Source organism: Podarcis cretensis (assembly GCF_951804945.1).
Source record: "Podarcis cretensis genome assembly, chromosome: 5".
Classification (NCBI taxonomy): domain Eukaryota; kingdom Metazoa; phylum Chordata; class Lepidosauria; order Squamata; family Lacertidae; genus Podarcis; species Podarcis cretensis.
Genome location: NC_137174.1, coordinates 46604571 through 46628386, shown reverse-complemented (window position 1 = coordinate 46628386; position 23816 = coordinate 46604571). Strand labels below are relative to the sequence as shown.

General features: G+C 43.9%; 3 protein-coding genes across 5 annotated transcripts in view; 2 read left to right on the top strand and 1 right to left on the bottom strand.

Moving 5' to 3' along the window:
* The first annotated feature begins 1561 nt into the window (after nt 1-1561).
* CUZD1 (CUB and zona pellucida like domains 1) lies at nt 1562-11222 on the top strand. 2 transcript variants are annotated; one of them, XM_079977219.1, is made up of 10 exons: nt 1581-1619; nt 2016-2239; nt 2950-3103; nt 4341-4555; nt 5012-5165; nt 5720-5940; nt 6590-6762; nt 8236-8618; nt 9794-10062; nt 10705-11222. In XM_079977219.1, the coding sequence occupies exons 2-10, from the start codon at nt 2158-2160 to the stop codon at nt 10875-10877; spliced, it is 1824 nt and encodes a 607-aa protein (XP_079833345.1). In that variant the 5' UTR covers nt 1581-1619; nt 2016-2157; the 3' UTR covers nt 10878-11222. The 2 variants fall into 2 exon arrangements, with proteins under 2 accessions (XP_079833346.1, XP_079833345.1); XM_079977220.1 differs by lacking the exon at nt 2016-2239 and having other exon boundaries at nt 1562-1619.
* An 867-nt stretch (nt 11223-12089) lies between these two features.
* On the bottom strand, nt 12090-21906 carry LOC307216433 (ATPase PAAT). The gene is made up of 6 exons (XM_079976728.1): nt 21585-21906; nt 18652-18855; nt 16911-16983; nt 16063-16269; nt 14145-14620; nt 12090-12663 (listed from the first exon to the last, which is right to left on the bottom strand). The coding sequence occupies exons 1-6, from the start codon at nt 21776-21778 to the stop codon at nt 12447-12449; spliced, it is 1371 nt and encodes a 456-aa protein (XP_079832854.1). The 5' UTR covers nt 21779-21906; the 3' UTR covers nt 12090-12446.
* Nucleotides 21907-22121: 215 nt separating this feature from the next.
* LOC307216413 (disintegrin and metalloproteinase domain-containing protein 9-like) overlaps nt 22122-23816 on the top strand; it is a 36202-nt gene continuing 34507 nt past the window's right edge. Inside the window, exon 1 of one of the 2 annotated variants that reach the window (XM_079976650.1) lies at nt 22122-22266. The gene's annotated coding sequence lies outside the window, so the exon portion shown is untranslated. The remainder of the gene's footprint in view (nt 22267-23816) is intronic. The other variant, XM_079976651.1, reaches the window with a different exon arrangement.

The following is a 23816-nucleotide window of genomic DNA, read 5'->3' as shown; positions in this document are numbered from 1 at the left end:
AATCATAAAGTAAAGGGACCCCTGACCATTAGGTCCAGTCGTGACCAACTCTGGGGTTGTGGCACTCATCTTGCTTTATTGGCCGGCGTACAGCTTCCAGGTCATGTGGCCAGCATGACTAAGCCACTTCTGGTGAACCAGAGCAGCTCACAGAAACACTGTTTACCTTCCCACCGGAGCGGTACCTATTTATCTACTTGCACTTTGACATGCTTTTGAACTGCTAGGTTGACAGGAGCAAGGACCAAGCAATGGGAGCTCACTCCATCACGGGGATTCGAACTGCCAACCTTCTGATTAGCAAATCCTAGGATCTGTGGTTTAACCCACAGCGCCACCCGCATCCCGTATCTAATCATATGGAGACCATAATTCACACATTCAGGCCACCTGGGCAACCCCATTGAAAGCAGGCAACCTTTCATCCAAGGTTACTGAGCATTTGGTTGTGGACCAGATCCAGGTGCTCTTGGAGGAAACTGATCAAAGGTCAAAGACAGTTACGGTCAAAGGTCAAAGACACTGCTGCTGGAGGTATACAGGTGGCACATGGTATAAACAGTATTAAAGAATATATGCACGTACATAGTCATATGAGCAGTAGCAAAAATGAACATATTTAGGCTGCATTGGTGGATGAGCTGAATGCCCATTTTACCAGGGCATTGCTTATGTTTACACAGCTGCATTAGCTTTCTAATCAGAAAACACATGGCATCATTCCACCTTGAAAATTTGCCTTGAATATCTGTACAAGTGTACATATGCACACACCAGTATGCGCACACACATATACTATCTAATGCAATGTGCCTCAGGCTTTGGATAGCATCACATCTGTGACTCTGGCAGGCTCATTGGCTGCTATCATGGAAAACCTGTAACAAGGACCTTTGTCGTCATAGCACAGAACTCTTCCCCTTGATATTCTCCTGCATTCCTCTAGTCTTAAATTTAAAAAGAACTTCTCTCTCTTATTTACTTAAGTCATTCCTATATCATTTTATATATAATTTTGAAAGAATGTCGAAGCAGTTTTCAGCCTAAATTAAAGCAGCAAACATAACACTGCAAGGTATCAAAATAAAATAATACCAGTAAAGGTCAAGTATAAAATGCGCATCTAAAGTGGCATATTTAAAAGAAAAATAGAGCATTCTCTTAGAAGAAGATTGTGGATAAATATCATATACAACAAACACAAAATTGCATAATTCCTAATAAAATAAAATAATGATGATAGAAGCTGCAGCACACTTCCCTGCCCAGTAACCTCTCCCAAATACATTGTCCTTATCCTGGTCTTACTATCATGCATTCCCACCAGCCGTACAGATATCTAATCCCCGTTCAACCAGTTATTAAACAGCAATGTTTAGCCTACAAAAACACACTAAGCCTAATTGACAACCCACTCATTCACCCACCTTCATCTACGGCAACATGGGCTGCACGCATGCCATGCCTTTCAAGGACATTCCCAGCACATTCTTTCCCCCAAAGGATTCTGGGCAATGTAGTTTATCCCTCACAGAGCTACAGCTCCCAGCAACTCTTAACAAACTATGGTGCCCAGAATTCTTGGAGGGGCCAAATTGTGCTTTGAATGTGCATGGAAGGTATAATGTGTATGCAGCTATAGTGACATACAGCAACATAGCCATTCCTTCCCCACCTCTCACCAAAGAAGGGCTGCACTCTAGGTCAGTTCTGTCGCAATGAGTGACGTTGAGCAACTGCAAAACATGCAAAAACTGAAAGAATGTTTAGGGGCTAACCTGGAGGGGTATATTTGTTTTGGGCTGACCATGTGCTCAGAGGGCCCCTTCCCATAACTGTTAAATTGTGCCTTCCCTCCTGAACCTCTATTTTACAACTGGCTCTTGTTGGTGGACCTTCAAGGTCTTTGGTTTTTACGTTTTCATTTTCACAGAAGATAACACAACACAAGCCTGCCCACCCCTGCTTATCTAGCACACCTAGCATGTCATGTAACACCTGTGGCCTTCTCACAGGTATCTCCGGTCGCAGCTCAAAGCACCAGTAAGATCTGCAAAGATTATGCAAGTTATTATCGAACCATGTGGGCCAGAATGATTATGAAATAAGCAGAGATATAAAAAGGGCCAGGAAAAGTGACCACCTGTCTTCAGCAAAATGGAAGCTTTCAGGCAATGCATTTTCTTGGCACTTTTATTTGGTTCGACTCTTGCTGAGAATAAGCTGACCGAAATCCAAGGTATGGAAGTTTCAAAAACTTTTTTTAAAAAATTGATTTAAAGCCATGCACTATTAAGATGCAACTGCTTCTAAATCACAATGTTTGCTTTAAATGTTAAACAAAGTCTGCAGTTTTAGAACCTGAATCCTGTTGATTTCACTGGGCATGATTTAAGAATGAGAATCATTTTCTCACTTTCTCTGAATTGTTTCCAGATGTTATTTGGGAACAATGTTTGGCGACCAAATATCTAACTGTTTACATTGCATATATATATATATATATATATATATATATATATATATATATATAACTAAGTACAGTATTTTATTTCGGGTAGGTAAAAGCAACAACAACACCCTGTGATAGTCACTTTAAATTTTCACGCTTGGTTTGGCATTTCCACATTTTGCAAAGCATTTAAAAAATCCAAATTGCTACTTTAGGAAATTAAACAGTGATGCTCAGGAACAGGGAAAGCAGCTTAAATTATATTTGGCTGCAACAGTTGATAAGGATTTTGTCTACAGCTGGAAGAACAACTGTTGTGGTGCTCTAATTCAAAGCATATTGTAATGCATGCAATAAAATGATTAAATGGCTGTTTTGAGAGGTCTATGAGATCTATATTTATCATTACTAGTGATTGATCATTAGATGTTTTAGGCCAAGGTCTTCCACAAAATCCTGCTGAGATTAACCAATGGTTTCTGATTTTCTAAAAATAGCAAAAAGTGCATGCGGTGGTATACTGAACAATAACTATAAAGCACTGCCGCTTACACTCAAGGCAAATGAAAACTGTATCTGGCAAATACAGAGAGATGTTAATACAACTGTGCATGTGAATGAAACAATCCGACTCATCTTCTCTTCCTATGAGTGAGTATTCTTTAAATGGGTTCTGAACAGTACAGCTGAAAAACACATATTTGGGGTTAATTTTCAAGTACTTTCAGATTGATTGAAGAACAGCTAAAGTACACTGATAAGACTGAATTTTAGAAGGTTGTACCAACAGCTAGTTTTTCTTTTCTTTTTTAAAAAAAATAGTTTATTTGCCACAGCATATATTTCAAACATACTCATAATCTTAAAAACCATAAAATAACATTTCATGTGCTCCAATCTCATTAAAAGGAAGGAATACATTATATCTACAACAATTTGAAAGGTTAAAATGTATACTTTAAGTATTCCAAACTAGGTTACAGCTATTTCCACATGCCACAAAGGTGCTTTTGATTCAAGGAAGTATTAATCCCCTTGCAGCCCTTATTGGCATTTGCATCTAAAATTGTTTAATTTCTCAGGCATTATTTTATTTTTATTATTTATTGAATTTGTGTAGCACCCTACACCCGCAGGTCTCATAGGTAAACTATAGAAAGGAGGGATAGCAAGAGAAAGAGAAACATTGCACTATATTCACAGGGAATGATAGCCAATGGCAGGTTCTTATTTTGAACTAACATTTAAGCCGTGTGTTTGTGTGTGACTCTAATGCTAGTCTTTTTACCTTTACTTTTAGTCTTTGTGTATCTTTGTGATTTTCAAATAGCTGCCTTCCACGGCAGAAAGTGAACCACTTATGGAACTGGACTTTCCAAAACGGCTTCTTGTTGTTAATTCACAACAAACAAACAAACAAACAAACACTTTTGTTCATTTAGAATTCCAAAGCTGCAATCCTGTATTCAATGTAGCGTTAAGCAAATTGTTCCATCAGTGGATTTCCACTTTTGCAATGGCACGTCCCCTCCCTGGATGGAAATCTGTTCACTTGACCCTCCAGAACTGATCTGGGGATGGCACAGCGCATACTCAGAAGAAGGAGAGGGAAGGAAACCTATTTGTGCTAGTACTAATACTTGCACTAGTGCAAAAACGTAACTCAATACCGTCCATTTTTAAAACTGTTTTTAAATTTGCGAAGTGCCCAGTGAAAATGATAAATTTGGTGTTTTATACGTGCCAAAAATAAATGAACACGTTTACCCAAGACTAAGCCCTATTGAGCATAAGGGGGTGTACTTCTGAATCGACGGAAGTAATACAAGTTAAGCTGGATCCTCTGATATATTTATTAACTAATGGTGTCTTTCCCCTGCTGCTCCAGATTCAATCCATCATCTACATGTGACAGAGAAAATATTGAAGTATATGATGGCCCTTCAACGGATGCCCCTCTCTTGGGACAAGTGTGCAAAACCCACATATCTGTTCCCATCTTCCACTCATCTTCTGGCTCCTTAACATTTCACATATCAACAGACTCCACAGAATTTATACGGACCATATTTGCATTTTATTACTTCATCTCACCAGATTCACGTGAGTCATCCCTCATAAGTGACAATAAGGGGGGGAATTCTTTAAAAAAATAAATGAATCACCTTGCCTAGCTAGTCAGTATTTAACAAGCCTTCTATTATCATTGCCCTTCCTGTGTATTCCACTCTCACATGCCACTTTAAGTTGCCACAAGAATCCAGACCTTGTCATGCTTGCTGTAAAAGACTTAACAAGGCAACCCTCCAGAATTTGTACTTTCTAAGTGAACTATATTTTTATAGACATTTGTCACATACACTTCAAGCATGTCAAAGGCCGAGGCGGCGCATGATGATTTGCCAATGAGCCAATGAAGAATGTCCATTTAGCAGCTGTAATGCTAAATATCTGTGGGTCATAGCTATTCAGGAGAATGGCCTGCTTCTGGTTAATTCTTCATTTTGTTTTGTACAATATTAGTATGATAAATATAACTGGTGACTGTTTATTTCACAGCCGAAATTGAAAACTGCGGGGGTCTCCTTACTGGCCCAGTTGGATCATTCGTCAGCCCCAATTACCCCAAGCCACATCCAGAATTTGCATATTGCGTGTGGCACATTCAAACAGAAGAAAATTCCAAGATAAATTTAACTTTCAATGACATTTTGCAAGTATACTTTCATATTTCATATCATCTTACCTTATTGGGGATGAAATTGTATAGATCAAGGAGCAAAACACGCAAAAATCAAGTATTCATTTGGCCTAACACAAGGCCCTTGCATGAGCCTATGCAGCTCTTTGGATCCCAGCTAAAACGTTGAGTTTTGTGTGGTATCCTTATGCATCGTCATGATGTTATATAGCCCTGCCCCTGCTCATCATGAAAATGTAATGACATACTGTACCACTGGAGGGCGGAGACCATGTCATCAACAACCAGTGTGGTGTAGTGGTTAGAGCACCAGACCCAGGTTCAAATCCCACTCATCCGGAAGGCTCATGGGCTAGTCACTACCATTTAGTCTACCCTATCCTACAGGGTAAAACAGGATAAGAACCATTCTGGGCTTCTTTTGGAAAACAGTTAGGATATTTAAAAAATAATAATAAGTTAAGGTGTATTACCTGGAAGTCACTGAAGGACCACATAGATGAAAATAAAAATAGCTGCTGCTGCTGCTACCATCAGTTATCTGACATTTTTCTTTATGTCTGTAGTCTAGAACTAGATGACAAATGCAGATTTGATTTCCTCGCCATCTATGATGGTGCAACAACGGACTCTGGCTTAATCGAACAAGTGTGTGGGCGCAAATCCGCTGCATTTCAGTCTTCTTCCAATGCGATGACCGTTGCATTGTCTACAGACTATGCCAATTCATACAAGGGCTTTTCTGCTCACTACACAAGTGAACCAATACCAACACCAGAGCCCAACAGTAAGTCTCATTTCGCTAGAATGATTCCTGACTGTTTTATATGTGTATATAGAGAAACTAAATATTCATTATATGGAAGACATGCCAGTCTTTTAATTAAAGTGGTATGTACAAATAAGCAGAGAGGAATATGATCTATAGCATCTTCTCTAGTCTCTGAAACAGGGCAGGCAGTCTGGTCAAATTTGCCTTTTTCATATGCTCTGGGATTGAAATTCTGCAAAGCCATGTGACAGTTAGGGATGACTGCTCCTTCCATAGCCCGTTGCACAATTATGATCCATGCTCTGGTAACACCTAGAATGGACTACTGCAATGTGTTGGGCAAGAGGCTGCTTTTGAAGACTGTTCAGAAAATATATTTCATACAAAATGCCTGTGTTAAGCTGCTGATTTGAACTGATTAGAGGGGGGCATACCCCACTAGTTATTGAAAGAACTTCATTAGGCCAATAAAAGCAATTACTTATCCTCTGCAAAGAATGAACTTTGACACTGCATTGTAGTCCTTGCAGTGTGAATTTTGTTGCCCGTGCAAAAGGAGGCAGTGCTAGAGCCCACAAAGAATAACTAGGACATTACCACAGCAGAGACAGTTCTGTATGAATTGTATTTTATTCTTTGCTTTCCTCCCTCCTTATATTGTCAGAATCCATCAGTTGTTCTTCAGACATGATGACAGTTATTCTCAGCAAATCTTATTTGGATGCACTTGGCTATGATGAAAATGACTTGACGCTAAATGACCCGTCTTGCAGACCAGTTGCGTTAAACCCAGTGACATTTTCTTTTCCACTCAACAGCTGCGGAACAGTTAAAACGGTAAAAATAACCAAAACAAAACAGTCAAACCATACTGCTGTGAACCGTTCCTTTGAGCTCGCATTATGCCAAACCATCTTGTTTCCTGTCTGGCTTGCCTGCTGACAGTCTAGCTTACAAGGACTGGACCCAAGTCTGTCCTGTTCCAGCCCATTCTCATCTATCTACACAAAAACAGCCAGAGGCACTTAAGCCTGAGCTACCCAGACAAATTTTGAACTTATCTTAACATTTTTTCTCCACTTGGTTGGGATTGCCTGGGAAAAATCAGCACCATCAGAATCAGAGAGGTGGATAATAAGGAAGTATATCATGAAGGACACCACAGAAGTATCTCAGAAACATAAATGTCACAGAACAAACCAGGCTAAGATTTGCTCCTTTCTTTTCATTGGTATATGTAGGATTCTGCTGGAATATCTTCAGTAAGATTCACTGAAATGAATGGTACTTAAGGTTCACATCCCTGTGCTTATGATCCCAATATTAGACATTTAAAACAGCAATCCTATACACACTTGCATAATAGGAGTAAGTCCCAGGGAATTCAGAGGAGCTTGTTTCTGAATAGCCATGCATTACGAAATGAGCTCCATGGACTGGACAGAGGGCAGTCCAATCCACCACTCGTTTCCTCAGAAGTAAATGTCCCCTAGGACATACGTCCTTTTTCTTTTCTAGGACTGTGGGTTGCATTCCTTATAATGAGAAATGCACACCAGAGCATAAAAGGTAAAGATAAAGGGACCCCTGGCCATTAGGTCCAGTCGTGGCCGACTCTGGGGTTGCGGCGCTCATCTTGCTTTATTGGCCGAGGGAGCCGGCCTACAGCTTCATGGTCATGTGGCCAGCATGACTAAGCCGCTTCTGGTGAACCAGAGCAGTGCACAGAAACACCGTTTACCTTCCCTCCGGAGCGGTACCTATTGATCTACTTGCACTTTGACGTGCTTTCGAACTGCTAGGTTGGCAGGAGCAGGGACCAAGCAACGGGAGCTCACCCCGTCACAGGGATTTGAACCGCCTACCTTCTGATTGGCAAGTCCTAGGCTCTGTGGTTTAGACCACAGCGCCACCCGCGTCCCACACCAGAGCATAGAAAGCATAAAAAGTGAATTAACAGATTATCAATACTGTGGCAAGTGCTGGTGTGTCTCCTCTCCTCTTCTCTCCTCCATCTCCCTATCTTATGCTGATCCCAAAACATAGAATACAGATTAGCTACTGCATACAGACATTTGGATCTGTCTTCCAATGGAGAAACTGCTAAATACCTAAGAGGCTGAACTCAAAAGGCTGGGCCATTCTGTAATCATTTAAAGATGTGCCTGACTAACGCTAGCATGTGATGACTTTGTTGTAGTTTTTATATTCCAAAACTTGAGCCAAGACCCACTGCGTGCTCTTCTTCACTGCAATATCCTTTCTTCCCCAAAAGGAAAGTGGGTAATGTTTTGTTTCTGTCTTACACAGGGAGAAAACCACACGATCACTTACACCAACAGCATCACTGCTTCCCCAAATGGCAATGTGATTACCCGTCACAAACAGGTTGACCTCATTGTGAGGTGTATAATGGAAAACAATTCAACTGTAGAAGTCATGTATGAAACAAAAAATGTAGAAAATGATGATGAAAGTGCTTTAGGGAGATTCAATCTCAGCATGGCCTTCTATGATTCTGATTCTTTCTCCCAAATGCTTGATTCACCATACTTTGTGGACTTGAACCAAACACTCTATGCACAAGTCAGTCTGCATTCCAGTGACGGCAATCTGTTAGTGTTTGTGGATACCTGCGCTGCGTCACCAAACCTTGATTCTACATCACCAAAATATGAATTGGTCAAAAGCGGGTGAGTGCCGTTCAGTATGGGTGGATTCAAATGTGAAGAAGTGACACAATTTCCACCCTTAAAGAAAACTAAGGGATAGTGGAGATTGTAAGTTGGCAGTGGAAGAGTTTGATGAACAGTTTGATGAACAGAGGAGATAAGTGGGGAGGTTTTGGCCATAGGGAGCAGCATGTCAGAAGGCTTGGAGAATGTGGGTGGGACAAGAAAACAAATGGGGCTAATTTGAGACTAAAGGAGCCTGCATAGCGGTGGACCAATGAGAAAAGAACGGAAATACGGTGTTGTGGTGTGTGTGCGCAAAACTGTACGTTTTTGAAGTATCACAAAAACTGTAGGGTAAAATGAGACTCAAGTATCAGAAGCACATATATTTATGTAGTTTATCATGGCTAAAATACAGTCCAGAAGACTGAGACTCAGGGAACAGGAAGTGTGGTGAAGGAAAGTGTTTGTAAACATTTGCGGAATGTACTCCTTAGTGAGGGACATCCGTTGCTGCCGTGATTAACTTTTAGGGAAATTTCTATAGTTTTCCTGTTTACCTAGGTTTTGGACCCTTGCAACCTTGAAATCATTAGTTTGAGAGTAGGTGAGTGCTTTTAGTAGTTTTAAACTGTTTTAGTATATTGTTTTAAACTCTTTTTAAAGAAGTTTCAGTTGTATTAGTATCACTGCGTATGCCATTCTGGGCTCCTTTGGAAGACGGTGCGGAGTATAAATCTAATAATTAATAATAGCAATAATAAAATTATCTACCAATAGGTGGGGAGTATTCTATTACGGTCTGTGTTCTTATAGCTAATATCTTTATACTTCCCAATACTGATGCTATGATGATGGTGGTGGTGAATAATTCAAGTTACTATTACCCACCCTTAACCTTAAGGTCCCAGGCAGGAAAAAACAATTCAAAATACAATGATTAAAACAGATACAATTGTAAAAAATAAATAAAAATGCAGGCCACTAGGCCAAACCTCTGTTCAATTAGCTATTTCTGTAAGGCCGATGGCAAGGTGGTCCTGTGTCAGATTCACAGAGTAATTTGTTTTCCACATTTTCTTCACTTAAAACATTAGTTCACCAACTTCCTATCTGGTAAACATCTAATATTACTGCAAACAGGATCAAGCGGCTGCTGATCATTATAAAGTGATGTGGACATTCTATTGCAGATGCGCAGAAGATGACACTTACGTGGCTTATCCAGTCCTTGAACATTATGGGAGATTCCGGTTCAATTCCTTCAGGTTCCTACGCTATCAGCCATCTGTTTACCTCCGGTGCAAAGTTTTGATTTGTGACAGCAAGGCTCCTGATTCTCGCTGCACCAAAGGTTGTCACCCTCGACATAAGAGAGAGCTTTCTTCCTACACATGGAAAGGGGAGGCTGCAGTGGGACCGATCCTCCTGAAGAGAGATCTCAGCTCTATGGATCGCTCAGGTGTGTATATTGCAAGAAGAAGACTGCCTTCTGGTGCTTCTTTGGGTGATCTTATATACACAGATATCCCTGTTCTTAAAACACTATCAGTAAAAGAAACGATGGGGAGCCCATGGCTCTCCACAAGTTTTTGGGAGTCCAACTCTCTTCATCCCATTGGCGATGTGGGTTGGAGCTGAAGGGGTTTAGATCCAACAGCACCTAGACAACCAAAGGTCCCCCAACACTGATTTATTTACTCATTTGTTATTGTGAGCCTTTATGTGCCATTCTTCAGCTGAAAAGCACCCCATGCTGGCTAATATGCAACCAGTTATATAAAACAAGACAGTCCCTGCTTGCATGGTTACAATGTAAAAGGCATGACACAAAAGGGAAACTGGAAGGGAAGAGGGACATGGAAAATGAGCATTTATAACAGCCCTGATGAAGAGTGCATCGCCATCAAATTGCAGGAAAGCAGTGTCCTTCGTCCTCAACAATCTCTCACTCGATCTAGCAAATGAATGAAAGTGAAAGGGATATTTTCCCAATGATTATACAGGTGTGTGGGTGGGTGTGTACATATACATGCTGGTATAGAGGTAATAAATTTTTGAACTACATTTTACTCTCCATTTGTTTTCTGCTTTTTACATTCAGATTCTTCTATGCAAGTTCATCCAGAGGAAAGCCAGAATACACCATCCAAGAGCCTGTATACCCTTACGTTTGTTGTGTTGGCTGCAAATGCTGTCCTCCTGGCTGGTCTGGCAGTGAAGCATTTATTCACTCGAGAACCAGAATACAGATACCAGAAGTTGCAGAGCCCTTAACAGAGCACTCCTGTTCCCTGCTTCAGTCTGAACCCTAAGTTTATGTAGACATACTGGAAGATTTATGTTTTCATCAATCTTACCTTTAAAATGTGATGTATGGAAAAGGGAGGAGAGATTAAGTATAGCCTATAAAAACGTCACAGACATGTTGTCCACCACTGGGTTTCAGGGAAATTAAACTTATTTGGGAAAGATAAATGGGTGAGAAACTGCAAAATATACTTTTGACTAGAACTTTAAGGTATGTTATCTCAAGGAAGTTTCACAGATTCTCCTCTCCTCTGCATCCACCTGCACACCTCCACAGAGAGCTTCTCTGGGAGTCAGAAGGGGATGGGGTGTTAGGGAGTGGGGGAGAACTGCCCCAAATCAGACATTAATCTTCAGCTTACTTGCCATAAAGACATTTCATTGCAGGAAAATCTCAGGTTCCTTCACCCCCCCCCCCCCTCTGCAGCCACATGTGCCCCATCCCATTTTGTTCAGAAGGAGGTTTTGGAGTGGCTTTTCAGGGGTGTGCAAGAGGCTATAGGGGAGGAGGGGATGGGAGATATTTTTCCTTCACTTCTTAGGATCCATGATTTCAACTTGGGCATTTACGCAGATGTACAAGCACTCAAGCTATCTGTTTCTACTTGTTTTTCTAAGCAGAATGTGAATTAATGTGACAAAAACACAAAAGAACCAAGCACCTTATACTGTTAGAAATTGTGCTGGTTCCTGTTGCAAGACCAGAGAAATTCATATCACCTTATGTGCAATTCTAATTCTGGAACAGTGTGCTTAAACATGTATGGCATATTGCAGCACCAGCCAAAGGGATGAGTGAATGGTGGATAAGAAATGGAACAGACCTTAGAAGAACCATCTAGGAATCGGTGTGGCAGAGAAGCCAAGATAAAACACCCACCCCTACATTGAACACATCTGCACTTCTCCGAAAATAAGGCTCTTTATATATGTAAATAAATGAATACAGGCAACCCCCAATTTGCAGGGGGGTTGTGTTCCAGGTCATCGTGCATGACAGCGGAGGACACGTAAGCCTGCTCCACCCTGTTATGCCCACACACCCCGTTTTGGTCCCTTCCAGGTCACTGCAATGTACGCAGGTGCAGTCGTGTGTCAATTGGAAGTGTGTAAATTGGGCATTGACTGAAAACGGAATTGATTTAATTCTTGTCTACAGTAGGACATAAGACACCACAGTTAAACCTGTAAACTACTTTATTTGGAGAACTTTTCTTTAGTTCAATGAAAGAGGGGCAAACACCCAAAAACAGTTACTTTTTTGAAATGTTTATGAATAAATAAGTCCTAAGTAAATATAGAAAAGATCTCTGAACCGAAAAAAATATTGGGTTGTTGGGTTGTTGTTTTTTGCAAGTTACAGATATACAAACACTAACATTAGTGTACAATACTTGGGGAAATTACAATAACAGGTACAAATACTGAGGTCTCAAGTATTTACAAGCTTATACACATAGTTTTGAAAAGCTTGCAAAATAAATAGTTGCCCTTGGAAAACACTTACATTGAAGCCTCCCATGTCCCAAAGACTGCTTACCTCTTCCCACCTGAGCATTCTTCAGAATCATGTTCTTTTGAAACATTATTGGAATTCTGAACCAAATCAAACAGCGCAGCAACTTTATGATCTAGATGTTCCTGAAGTTTCTGCATACGCAGATCAATATGGTCCATCAATCTCTTCTCCATCAGTTCCATGTTTCTGGCGATGACCTTTTCCATGTGCAGAAAAACAGGCTGCTGTTCCAAGCTGCAGTAAATGGACACACAAGAAATAATTTACACCAGCCCAAAATATAACTGACTGTGCATATTAACTACATGAAATTAAAATGCCTCAACAGAAGGCAAGGCACTGAGTCAGTGTGTTTCTGGACTATGTTACTGAACACCTAATATGATTTAATTCTGAACTGTACAGTTAACAACGCAAACTTAGAAATTATAACTATTCATCTTTTCACTCTAAGTATAGGGTTGCCATATTTTGAAGAGCAAAAAAGAGGAGACATTTGCCATCTTCTACTTTTAACTACAAATCACCTATGACAACTCTCATTTTAAATACCCCTACTAAATATAGGCTATATAAGCTGTGATATATTGCTAGTGGCAATGTTCTTAACTTTCAACAAACACCCTTTAGATGCCAATGTGTGTCACCCTAGTTGGAAGTACGCTGTCTCTACTGTCTCTGGGAGCCCTCTTTGCTCTTTTTGCTGAGTTTCTACCTGAAAGGCCTACTCTGACAGCACAACAACTACAGCAGCTCCACACATTATGGAGTAAACAGCCTGAATAAATGTGGACCGTACTATACAGACTCCACTCAGGATGTGCTTAAAATCAAAACTGTGTCCCTTGAATTAGTTGACTAGCACAGCAGGGCAACAGGTTTTTCCCCTCTACCTACTGGGCTAGTTTACTAGATGCACACAGCTTTAGTTGGCATCCAAATTATGACATGCACCCTCAACCCCCAGAAGTCTTTAGTGTCACAGTCCTTAATTTCAGTGCCTCAGTCATCTTCTGCCTTGTTCTGTGTTAGGGGTAGAGGCGTCCTACCTGCGCACCTCAGACAAAGAGAGCCGTACAATAAAAACCACCCTCTCTTCACATCCACACACCCCTGGTTCCCTTTCTAAGCCCCTGGAGCAAAGATAAAAGATTCCTACAGAGCATTGGTTCACTGCAATGGTGAGCATTGGTGGGCGGGATGCCCTGCCAAACCCTCCCCTCCCCTCCCCTCCCCTCCCCTCCCCTCCCCTCCCCTCCCCTCCCCTCTCCTCTCCTCTCCTCTCCCCTCCCCTCCCCTCCTCTCCCCTCCCCTCCTCTCCCCTCCTCTCCCCTCCTCTCCCTCAACCCCAAAAGCAAAGCCTCCAAGGAATGGTCTACTCAGAGGCAAGTCCCACTGAATTGGGGCTTACTCCCAGGAAAGTGTGGAGTTGGAACTGCAACCCTCCAACGCAATGCCTTTAAAGGACATAATATCCCCCCCAGATGAAGGGGGAAACCGGAACTCCCAGGTTTAGGAGAGTCCCCTCCAGCTCAGCTACTCCTGTCTCGTCAATGGGACTCCTGAACTAATAATCCCCACAGTATTCAGTACTACCCGCTTTTATTTACTGGTGACCTGGATCCCAACTGCCCCCTCCCTCCCTCCCTCCCTCTGGCCACTAGGGAAATTACCAAAGTAAAAGCAGTTTGCGAAGTTCCACAGTCAGGACTCACCCAAAAGTCTGAATCCCATCCTCCTCAGATGCGGATTTGTTCTCACAGTGCTTATTCCTTTCATCTATTCGTAACCGATTTACTTGACCGCATACCGTTTGAAGGAGTGGAAGCAGCAGCATGGAGTTGTGTGCGTTTGAGTTTTCACTTCCTTGCTCTTGCAAAAAGGATGAGACCAAACCTTTGAAGTCATTCTGAGAAAGTACAGAGCTGGGCTGCGGAGCCTGAAGTCCTGGAGTTTCACATACATTTTCTGCATTAGGAATCTGTTTGTTCATATCGGCGTGCCTCTTTAATTCTTCTATAGCCATTCCAGCTGCTGCATGAGCTCTTGGAAGAGATGGCCCATTGGGCAAGTGGTCTAATCTTCCAAAATCAACTACCTTTTTCAATCCATCAATGGTATGATTGTTTTCAAACCCAAATCCGTTTTTCCCAAAGACATTTTGTAACTTGCCTCCAAATGGAAGACCATTCTAATAGAAATAGAATGTTAACAACTTAAATGTGAAGCCCAAACAAACCAATACATGCAGCCCTATCCATCAGACATCGCTTTGGACTTGTTCATTTTGAACAGGCAACGTGAGGTTGGGGACTACTTCTCTTGCCATTTTATCACCCTCTCAGCCTGGAAGAGCATTTGTTCTTTTCTGATCACATATCTACCACTTTCTGCTCCCGAATTGCACCCCGCTCTCCTTGTTGGTTCCTGTTCATCTTGGGTACCAATTAATATTGCTTACAGAAATGTATAGTGAATATGATTTTGTATACAACACAACAATTGGAATGGGGAGACAACCAACTACATTAGGAGCTTCTACTGTAGTACAATAAATGAAGAACAAAATTGCCTGGAAATGTGGGCAATCAGAGCAAAGGAAGAGGGCAGCAGACAGAGGAAACTATATAAGGTGCAACTGAACATAGCATGAAAAGGCATCCACTCATGCAAAAGGTTTTTTTCCTTCCTTGTTCCCCTGTGCACTACCAAACTCTGCTCCAGAAGGCTGGGGGACATTTCAGAGTGGATTTTGGGGGTGTATGGGGGACCGGAGGAGGTGAAAGAGAAACCAGAAGACCCATTGCACAAGTGCATTTCTATCATACAATCAAGCTACCACAACTGGATATCCATAGTATTTTCACTCTTCTTCTCTTCACTACCTACTTGCCAAAGGATCGTAGAGGTGCTTTAAAGGACTGCCTATCTCTTATTAACATCACAGTGATAAAATCCATTAGGGTGCAATCCAACCCCCACCCCCACACAGTGAAGAGGCTTTGCAGAGCAGCCACCACATCCATGTCCCTGCTGCTCATGGCAGAGATGGGAGAAGGTGGGACAGGACAAGTCTGATGCTTTTGTATGACAGCAGCGGGATCTTGGCCCAACACAATCCTACCCCATCCTCATCCTAGGAATGCATCCTTTAGGGGCTTTCCACTGCTTCCTGCCAGTGGCCCTCCCACCCACATGTTCTGGGGGGGAGAGAGGTTGGTGCCAACTGAATGCCCCTTGCATCACTTCATTGGCGGCAGCTGGTGGGAGGTGGACAGAGCTGGGAGAGCTGGGCATAGACAGGCACCTTGCCTAACCCCACATCTCCTCTCCCCAGTCCAGCATAAGGAGTTTGCTCTGTTCGTCTGGCAGGTTACATAAGGGCTGCCTATGTTGTTGTCTATTCTAGCTTAGCTCTACAGCTGAAATCTAGAAGGCAAATCTTGCCCTCGCTCCAGGCAATGGGAATATCAGCCCTTATTGGCTGAAATCCCACTAAGTGCATTCATACGATTTGTCTCAGAACACAAATGCCATACATCCCTCACAGAGAACCCATGTCCGTTCTCCACCTCATTCACCACTGACAATGGTCATTTCATATATAGCTTCGAATAAAGGATAATAACTTACCTTCTGTTGAAATACAACCATATCCAGGAGTTGCTGAGCCCCAGGTGATAATTTGGATCCCATGGATTCCACTATTGTTTGCACTTTGCCCAAGTCTATTCCTGATCCTAGCGCAGCAATGTCTGGCACAGGGTTCATACAGACCGGCTTGACTTGCACTATGATTTTACTGATGAGGACCCTTTGTTTTTCAGGGATGGACAGCAGCTGGACGGTGGAGGGGGGAAGGATACAGACAGAAGTGAACTGATGAAATAGTTAAATAGTCACTCATCTCTACAAAATATTATGGATTATAAGCAGTAAACTTGGTCTAGAAAAAAGAACTTTTTGAAAGGTGATTATTATGGAGTTGCTGTCTAGGGAGCACCATGATGCAGGGCTGTTTTCTTCTTTTGGCAGGCCAGGGGTAGGTCACCTCTTCCCCCAGTGGTCCCCCTCTTCATCTCACAGATAAATTGATGGCTGGGATATTGTTGCAGAACTGGCCTGGCCTAGGTGGGTCTTTCCCCCTCTCAATTCTCTCCCAGAAATTTCCACAGTAAAGTAAGAATCTCAGTGTGCTTCCTGCTACAGGCTCCTTGTTTAAGGCCCAGCATCAGCTCAAATTGATTACTGGTCCCTTTGTCAATGCAAGGCATCCAGGAGATTCCTGATCACATCAGTTGCCAACACTAGGTCTGACTGTAGATACAAGACTCTTATTGCTCTTTGAAAGGAATCATATTTCCTCCTTTTATTTCAGTACTCAGAACAGAAAACAGAACATGGCACTGTGTTGGTGCTGCCTTTTTGAATAAATAAGATTGATAACCACAATTTAAGAAATAATTTCTGTAACTTCCTACCTTAATCTTACAAGAGGCTGCGGAGCACTCCAATTTAAGTGACTTTTGGTATAATGAAACCTGGTCATTTTTGCTAGAAAATAAAAAAAATACAAGCTGTGGAAATTCTGTATAACAACATGAAGTTTTATGCAACAGCTTTTCACAAGAAGCACAACACAGATTAGCCTACTGTTGTTTTTCAAGGTACTGCTTACACTGATGCCCAGGAAAAGAAAAGAAAATAATGACTGAACATCTCAACAACTTTGATATATTTTGAGTGGTTTGATGGGTCCAAATATGATTTAAACATAGTATAAAAATGTATGTATCAAGACTATGATCCGGAGAACCACATATACAAGTGTGGCTTCCATGGATGCATGAATTGGGTCCTTTCAGTGGCATCCCCTCGCCCCATATGCAATCATGCTGGTCCAGAGGGCGTCTTGACACTTAGGGTAAGGCAGAGGTGTAGGGGGGGTCCATGGGGGCCGTGGCCCCAGATGCAATTTGTGAGGGGGCACAGACAGGCGCCCCCAAAGCAGGCTCCTTCATCGGAGCCTGGCTCCGAGCAAGAAGGAGCTGTGCCTTGGCCGCAGCGCTCATGTCTGGGCACAGCTCCGCCCCTGGTCAGACCTAACCTGGGGTAGGAGAGCAGGAGAGTGGGCAGCAACAATGCCACCTACCCTCCTTGACCGCAGCAGCTCTGCCGTCGGGTCAGGCCTGACCCGGTGGTGAAGAGCAGGAGGAGAGTTGGTGGCAGCTTCCCCGCCCCCTCGGAATGTGACGCCCAGGAGGGTGCCCTCCAGCCCCCGGCCCCGTTGGGGGCGCACGCCACACACACACCTGGGCAATGTGGGCATATGCTCCACTGCTGGGGTAAGGAGGCCACTATGAGCCATAGGGGCACAAGCATAATAAAGGCTCTGGTCCCAATGTCATTCCCATATAAACTTCTTGAAACGCATGTAGTTGGAGGATCAGCTTCGTCCAGTACACCTACAGTTTTACCTATCAATAGCCTTTTCTTTCTTTTGTGGCATGAGGCTGGTTGCCCTATCCACAGAGGGTCTCATTGCTAACCTCTCACCCTCTATCCTCCTCCCTTCAGTGAGTCAAATGCAAACACTTTTTCTTCGGGGGAAAAACTTATTTTAACAGTAGCTCCCAACCAGCATCCTAAATGTTGCTTTGCATTTCAATGCACTAGCAGAAAGCAGTCTGCATGGCAATATCAATGCATAAGTTGGTAAAAAACAAAGTAGAAACAATAAAATTTGGTTATGCAGTGTGACAACATGCTTTATCTAATATCCAAATCTTCCATCTCATACTGGGTCTTTTTCTTTTAAATGACAACTCTCTCATTTGCTTTAAAACTTGGGTGGAGAACCTGTGGCCCTCCAGAGGTTACTAGACTATAACTCCTATAATCAATGACCGTTGGTCATGTTGGCTGGGGCTGGTGGGAGTTGGGAGTCCAACACCAGTTTCCCCATCCATTCTTTAAAATAGACTTCCTATACATCCACGGTTCCTTGAAATGCCATGCCTGAGTTTTCAAAAAAATGCAATTTTAAAAATGATTCTCTTGTAAGAAATGAGTATGCTAGCCTTATGATGCATTGGAGCTGCCTACAGGTGATCAGGTAGAAAAGCTTTTTGTGACGTGGAATGCATATAGTTCTTTCCTTTCAGTGTGCCACATAAAACTAACATGTTGGCAACCTGAAGAAAAAAGGAGAAAACAACTGACCTGTCATGTTGGCCAGTAAAGACTTTCGCTCCTCTCCCAGTTCCACAGTACTCGTCACCAACATAGACTTCCATGTTCCGGGCCTCACTGACAATGCCAAGACCAATAATTTCTTCTGAACCGTGGGGGTCACAGTGCAAGTAGAGTAAGCATGGAGTGACGTTGTCATTGTGTAATCGTCCTTCAAGAACCACAACATTCTCACTAGAAGGTGGGAAAGTCCATCTAGAATTATACATTTAGCCAAAGCACTGACAGTTCCAATTACTAAACAGTAAAGTTTTGTTAATGACAAACTGCTCATAACAGTGTGTGTGTGTTTTAAAATACTCCTCTTACAAGTGTTAGTTGGTGAATAGTGTTGCATTTTAAATTGAGATCAGAACCTGTGTGTGCCAACTGCACTGTGCAAATGAACTCCACTGGGACTTACAGAAATAATAATAATAATAATAATAATTTATTATTTGTACCCCGCCCATCTGGCTGGGTTTCCCCAGCCACTCTGGGCGGCTTCCAACAAAGATGAAAAATACACTAAAATGCCACATATTAAAAACTTCCCTGAACAGGGCTGCCTTCAGATGTCTTCTGAATGTCAGGTAGTTGTTTATCGCTTTGACATCTGATGGGAGGGCATTCCACAGGGTGGGCGCCACTACCGAGAAGGCCCTCTGCCTGGTTCCCTGTAACTTGGCCTCTCGCAGTGAGGGAACCGCCAGAAGGCCCTCAGAGCTGGACCTCAGTGTCCGGGCAGAACGATGGGGGAGGAGACGCTCCTTCAGATATACTGGACCGAGGCCATTTAGGGCTTTAAAGGTCAGCACCAACACTTTGAATTGTGCTTGGAAATGTACTGGGAGCCAATGTAGGTCTTTCCAGACCGGTGTTATATGGTCTCGGCGGCCGCTCCCAGTCACCAGTCTAGCTACCGCAAGACTTGCTTCTGAATGAATGTGCACAGGATTGCACAGTAAGTTATAATCACCAATATAGCTTAAACTCTGCATCTGTATAATAAATGAGAGAATAGTGATATACCTCACAGGACTGGATCTACCCCTGTTGTTGCCACATTGTTCAAATACGGTTTTTTACATGTCTGAATGATAGGATACTAGAGTATCTGACCATTGTTGGCTTGGTGAAACTACTGTTTTAGATCAGTTAATGAGATTCTTTGGAAAATGAGGACTTGAATACAGATCTAAGTTCAACACTGTAGCTGCTGCAATTCATTAGTGCTACCATTAATAGGCACGGTTTTAAAAAAGAATGATTTTGGTAACCATTGCAGAGAGATGAAGAGAGCAGTACCTTTAAGAAAAATCTATTTCTGAGAAAACTGTTAAAAGACGCAGGAGTTCTCTGCCTAGCTGTGCTAGCCGGTTGCAGCAAAAACAAATAAAGGCCTTGTGAGCACTTTTTTAAAAAAGGTTTTATGTCACACTTATCTTTGAGCAAACCCCACTGAGTGAAATAATACTTACTTTGGTGCATGTACACAATCACACTGCCATTGTAAAATAAGCTTTTGTACTTGGATCCACGAAAGCTTGTACCACAACTTTGGCCATCTGCCCAAAAGTAAGGCCCACTGTTTACTCAGTGGTTTACTCAGGTTTGGAGCCTATAAACGTTATACAAGACACTGCCTTATTCAGAGCACTGGTCCCATCAAACCCAGTACTGTCCACTGAACCCCTAGTGGATTAGTTCAGTGCTGGGAGAACCTCTTCCCTCTGCAGCCCCTGGCGGTGTTCTCAGTGGAGAGCAGGCTACTACCCTGATTTGGAATCCTAGCTGCTAAACCAAAATAACAGGAGCTACCATGTGTAAATTGGGACCCCTGCTTTAGGTAGTGGAGGGTCACTGCAAGGTTGCCAGAATGAAAAAACGGAGCTGAGACTTCAGAACCTAACTTATAAAAGGGACTTGTTCTAGAGCTGTGGTTTCCAATGTGGGGTACACACCCCACAGGAGTGCAATTTGATTTTTAGGGGGGGGAGGGACAATTCAAGAATGAGTTAGACCAAATTAATGGCCTTTTAAGCTTCCTCCACGTGAATAGTTCACTTTTTGAATAATAAGAATTATACGTCATGGGGGGGGGGGGCACCAGGATTTTCGAGATGCTTAGGTAGGGCACGGCCAAAAAAAGGTTGTGAACCACTGTTCTAGAGCGAGTAAGAAAGCTACCCCAGAGGGGGAAGGGTGGGTTGAAAAAGTGGAATGAGGACAAGAGCGTATTCTTGCCAGGCTGCTGCTACACTCACTGGTCTTCCAATTGATCCAAATTGGATCGCAGCAGACGCCAAGTGCAACCGTGCAAACTATATGGCCAAAGATTTAAGAAGCGGGTCCCCCCTGTGGCGTAGCGTGGGGGTGCAGGGGGGCTGGCCGCAACATCTGGGGGGGGGGCGCTCGCACTCGCAGCTCTCTGCCCCTACTACAATCCACGGGTTAGGGCGCGCAAATTACTTGCCTTGCCCCGGGTGCTGATAACCCACGCTACGCCACTGGGTCCCCCGAGTGCAATGTGTTTGGGTTCAATGTGGGAAAAGTTGACAGCGGCGGGTCTGCACTTGGAGGGCAGGAGCTCTCCAAGGTTTCCAAGGCAGGGATCGACGCCGGGAACTGATGTGCCTGGGATCCATTTCGTGCAAAAACACACACACACACACACACCTACACCCTGCCCGCTGAGTCACGACGCGGAAGCCCCTGTGGTTGTTTGATGCTTGTTCAGCATTTGGCGGTCATTCTGGGGGTTGGGGGGTGTCTGGAAGAGGGGCAGCCCCCCGACAAGCCCCTCGAGGCCACGTCTCGGCTGCCCCTCCTTCTCACGGCTCCCGGGGCTCCAGGAAGGCCCGCGACCTGGGGCTTGTGTATTCCCCGCCCCCCGGCACCCCGGTCTCGGGCGTCTTCCTCACCCGTTCAGCGGGGGTCCCAGGGGCTCGCAGACGTCGGCTTCCCCCTCCGGGACGAGGCGCAGGACTCCCGCCAGGTCCGCCCGGCACTCCCAGGAGCAGGCGGCCGACAGGCGGCCGGCGGGCGCAAAGGGGCCTCCAGCGGCGGGAGCTTTTGCGAGGCCAGCTACCGCCGCCAGGCTGCTGCCGCTCGCCATGGCAAGCAGGAAGCCCCCCGGCCTCTGGGCGCCGAGAGGATGCTACGCGGCGGGACCATACGCGGGCAGCGGGGAAGAAGAAGGGCGGTGGGAGGGGGCGGTTCTCGAGGGGGGAACTCAGCTTCCCAAGATCGCGCGGCTCGCCGGACGGTTCTTCACCGCAGGAACTTCCGCCCTTCCGCAGCTTCAACCGTAGACGTATTAGCATATGATAGGATGAAACCTGGCCATAGAGACAAGCTGAAGTTTGGCTGTCCGCAGCCTGTATTCCTGGGTTTCTTTCGACGTCGCGTCTCCCTCTGGTTTGAGTGGTGAAACGGGGAGAGCCGCTCACGAGAGACCACGGAGGAAGCCGTTCCAGGGATTTGGCCGTATCCTGCCCCGCTCACTCCACGCGCACCCCCCGCCCCAGTAGAAGCAGAGACAGAAGTTCATTCTCGTTGAAACCCAGGTCTTCTTGTGTGAGGGGCGGGGGAAATGCCATTCGTGTATTTTGTTCTGTTTTTGTTTTGTTTTTTAAGATTCGGCTTTTCAGCTCTCAGCAAACTCTGCTCGCGCTAGGAAGAGGGAAATAAACTGTCCCGGATTACCCACTCCGTATTGCACGTGGGGTCTCAGAAAAGGTGCCTTGCGACAACCCTACGACGCAGATCAGACAGTGTCGTTAGCCTCCCCCCTTGCAAATTGGGGGGTGGGTGGGCAAGGCTGCAATGTGATGCGGTGCATTCCCAAAATGCAACGTGCTTTTGTGTGTGTGTGTGCATATATAGAGAAAAATGCATTTGGGTAGTCCTGTAGCGTAGTCCACTGTATCATACAATATATCCATGCTATTGTAAACTGGAGGGGCGAATTACAGCTACACAGAAGCACCTCCATGTTGTAGATGGGCTTCTGTATTATGATACAAGCTATATATTATGACACTTGCTATAAACTTAATAACAAACACAACCAAAATTTCCAGCTGAAAGCCCCACTTTTGTCTTCAGTGTATTAAATGACACCCCACTCTCACTTGGATCTCAACTGTAGCCCCAAAAGCAAAGGCATAACTTCCCCAGGGTCCCATATCTTGAACCAAGAAAGATCGTCCTCATAGCATCTCCCCTCCTGGCTATATCTAGGTGACAGAGGAAACAACTTGGATCAAGCCTCACTCTTGGCAGATGTTCTCATTGCTGTTGTCATCATCACTAAAGGGTGCATGATAGCTTTCATGTCCCAAAAGTAGACCCAAGGCACTGGCTGTTGATCTTTAGACCCCACAAAAGCTTGTATAACTAGATAGTGGCTTACAAAAGCACTCTAATAAAATATTTTTTTCAAAAAAAAAGTATCACCTGCTTGATCTTTAGTTGTAGAATATATTATCACTGGTGCAGGTTTGCAATACTGTACAATACAAACACTAGCATGAATGGAAAAAGCAGGACATTTATATAGGAATGGGATATAATGATGTTTTAAGTGAACTTCACTAATACTGTGGCTGTGTACACACACCTTTATAGCACATTCCCCCCCCCAAAAAAAGCAGTTTACTCCCTGCAGAGTTACAGTTCCCAGCAACTCTTAACAAACTTCAGTCTGCATAATTTTTTGATGGGGAAAATGTGCTTTGAACGTGCTTTAAACAGTATAGTGTGTAGACAGCATGAGGATGCAGTCTTACATACACTTATTCCTGGGAATAAGTTCCATGGTTCTCAGTGGGACAAATCTGACTAGACATGCATAGGGTTACACTGGAGCAGAGCAATTAATTGAAACCCCATTTATGCCTACCTGGTGGGCTGGGGTTAAGTGGAGGTGCTCCTCTGCTTGGCTCTCCCGATTGAACCACCTTCCTGCTGCATGTGCAGGCAGGAGGCCCACCGGTGTATCCCTGCCAGCAGGAAGCCCTTGAAGCGGGGTGTTCAGAGGGTAGAGAAAGGGTAAGGCAGAGCCAGCCCAGGTTTTGCTAGATCCTGAGTTGGTCTCACAGATGTTGATTGCCCTTCCCACCCCGTAACACCATTGCTACTGTAAGTGTGCA

Excerpts from the sequence above, each read along its gene's own strand:
- CUZD1 (XM_079977219.1), top strand. The coding sequence starts at position 2,158 with ATGGAAGCTTTCAGGCAATGCATTTTCTTGGCACTTTTATTTGGTTCG. Across the intron at positions 5,166-5,719 it reads TTAACTTTCAATGACATTTT|TCTAGAACTAGATGACAAAT; the intron begins GCAAGTATACTT and ends TTATGTCTGTAG. Across the intron at positions 5,941-6,589 it reads ACCAACACCAGAGCCCAACA|AATCCATCAGTTGTTCTTCA; the intron begins GTAAGTCTCATT and ends TTATATTGTCAG.
- LOC307216433 (XM_079976728.1), bottom strand. The coding sequence starts at position 21,778 with ATGGCGAGCGGCAGCAGCCTGGCGGCGGTAGCTGGCCTCGCAAAAGCT. Across the intron at positions 16,984-18,651 it reads TTTACTGGCCAACATGACAG|CAAAAATGACCAGGTTTCAT; the intron begins GTCAGTTGTTTT and ends TTTATTTTCTAG. Across the intron at positions 14,621-16,062 it reads TGGTTGTATTTCAACAGAAG|AATGGTCTTCCATTTGGAGG; the intron begins GTAAGTTATTAT and ends TATTTCTATTAG.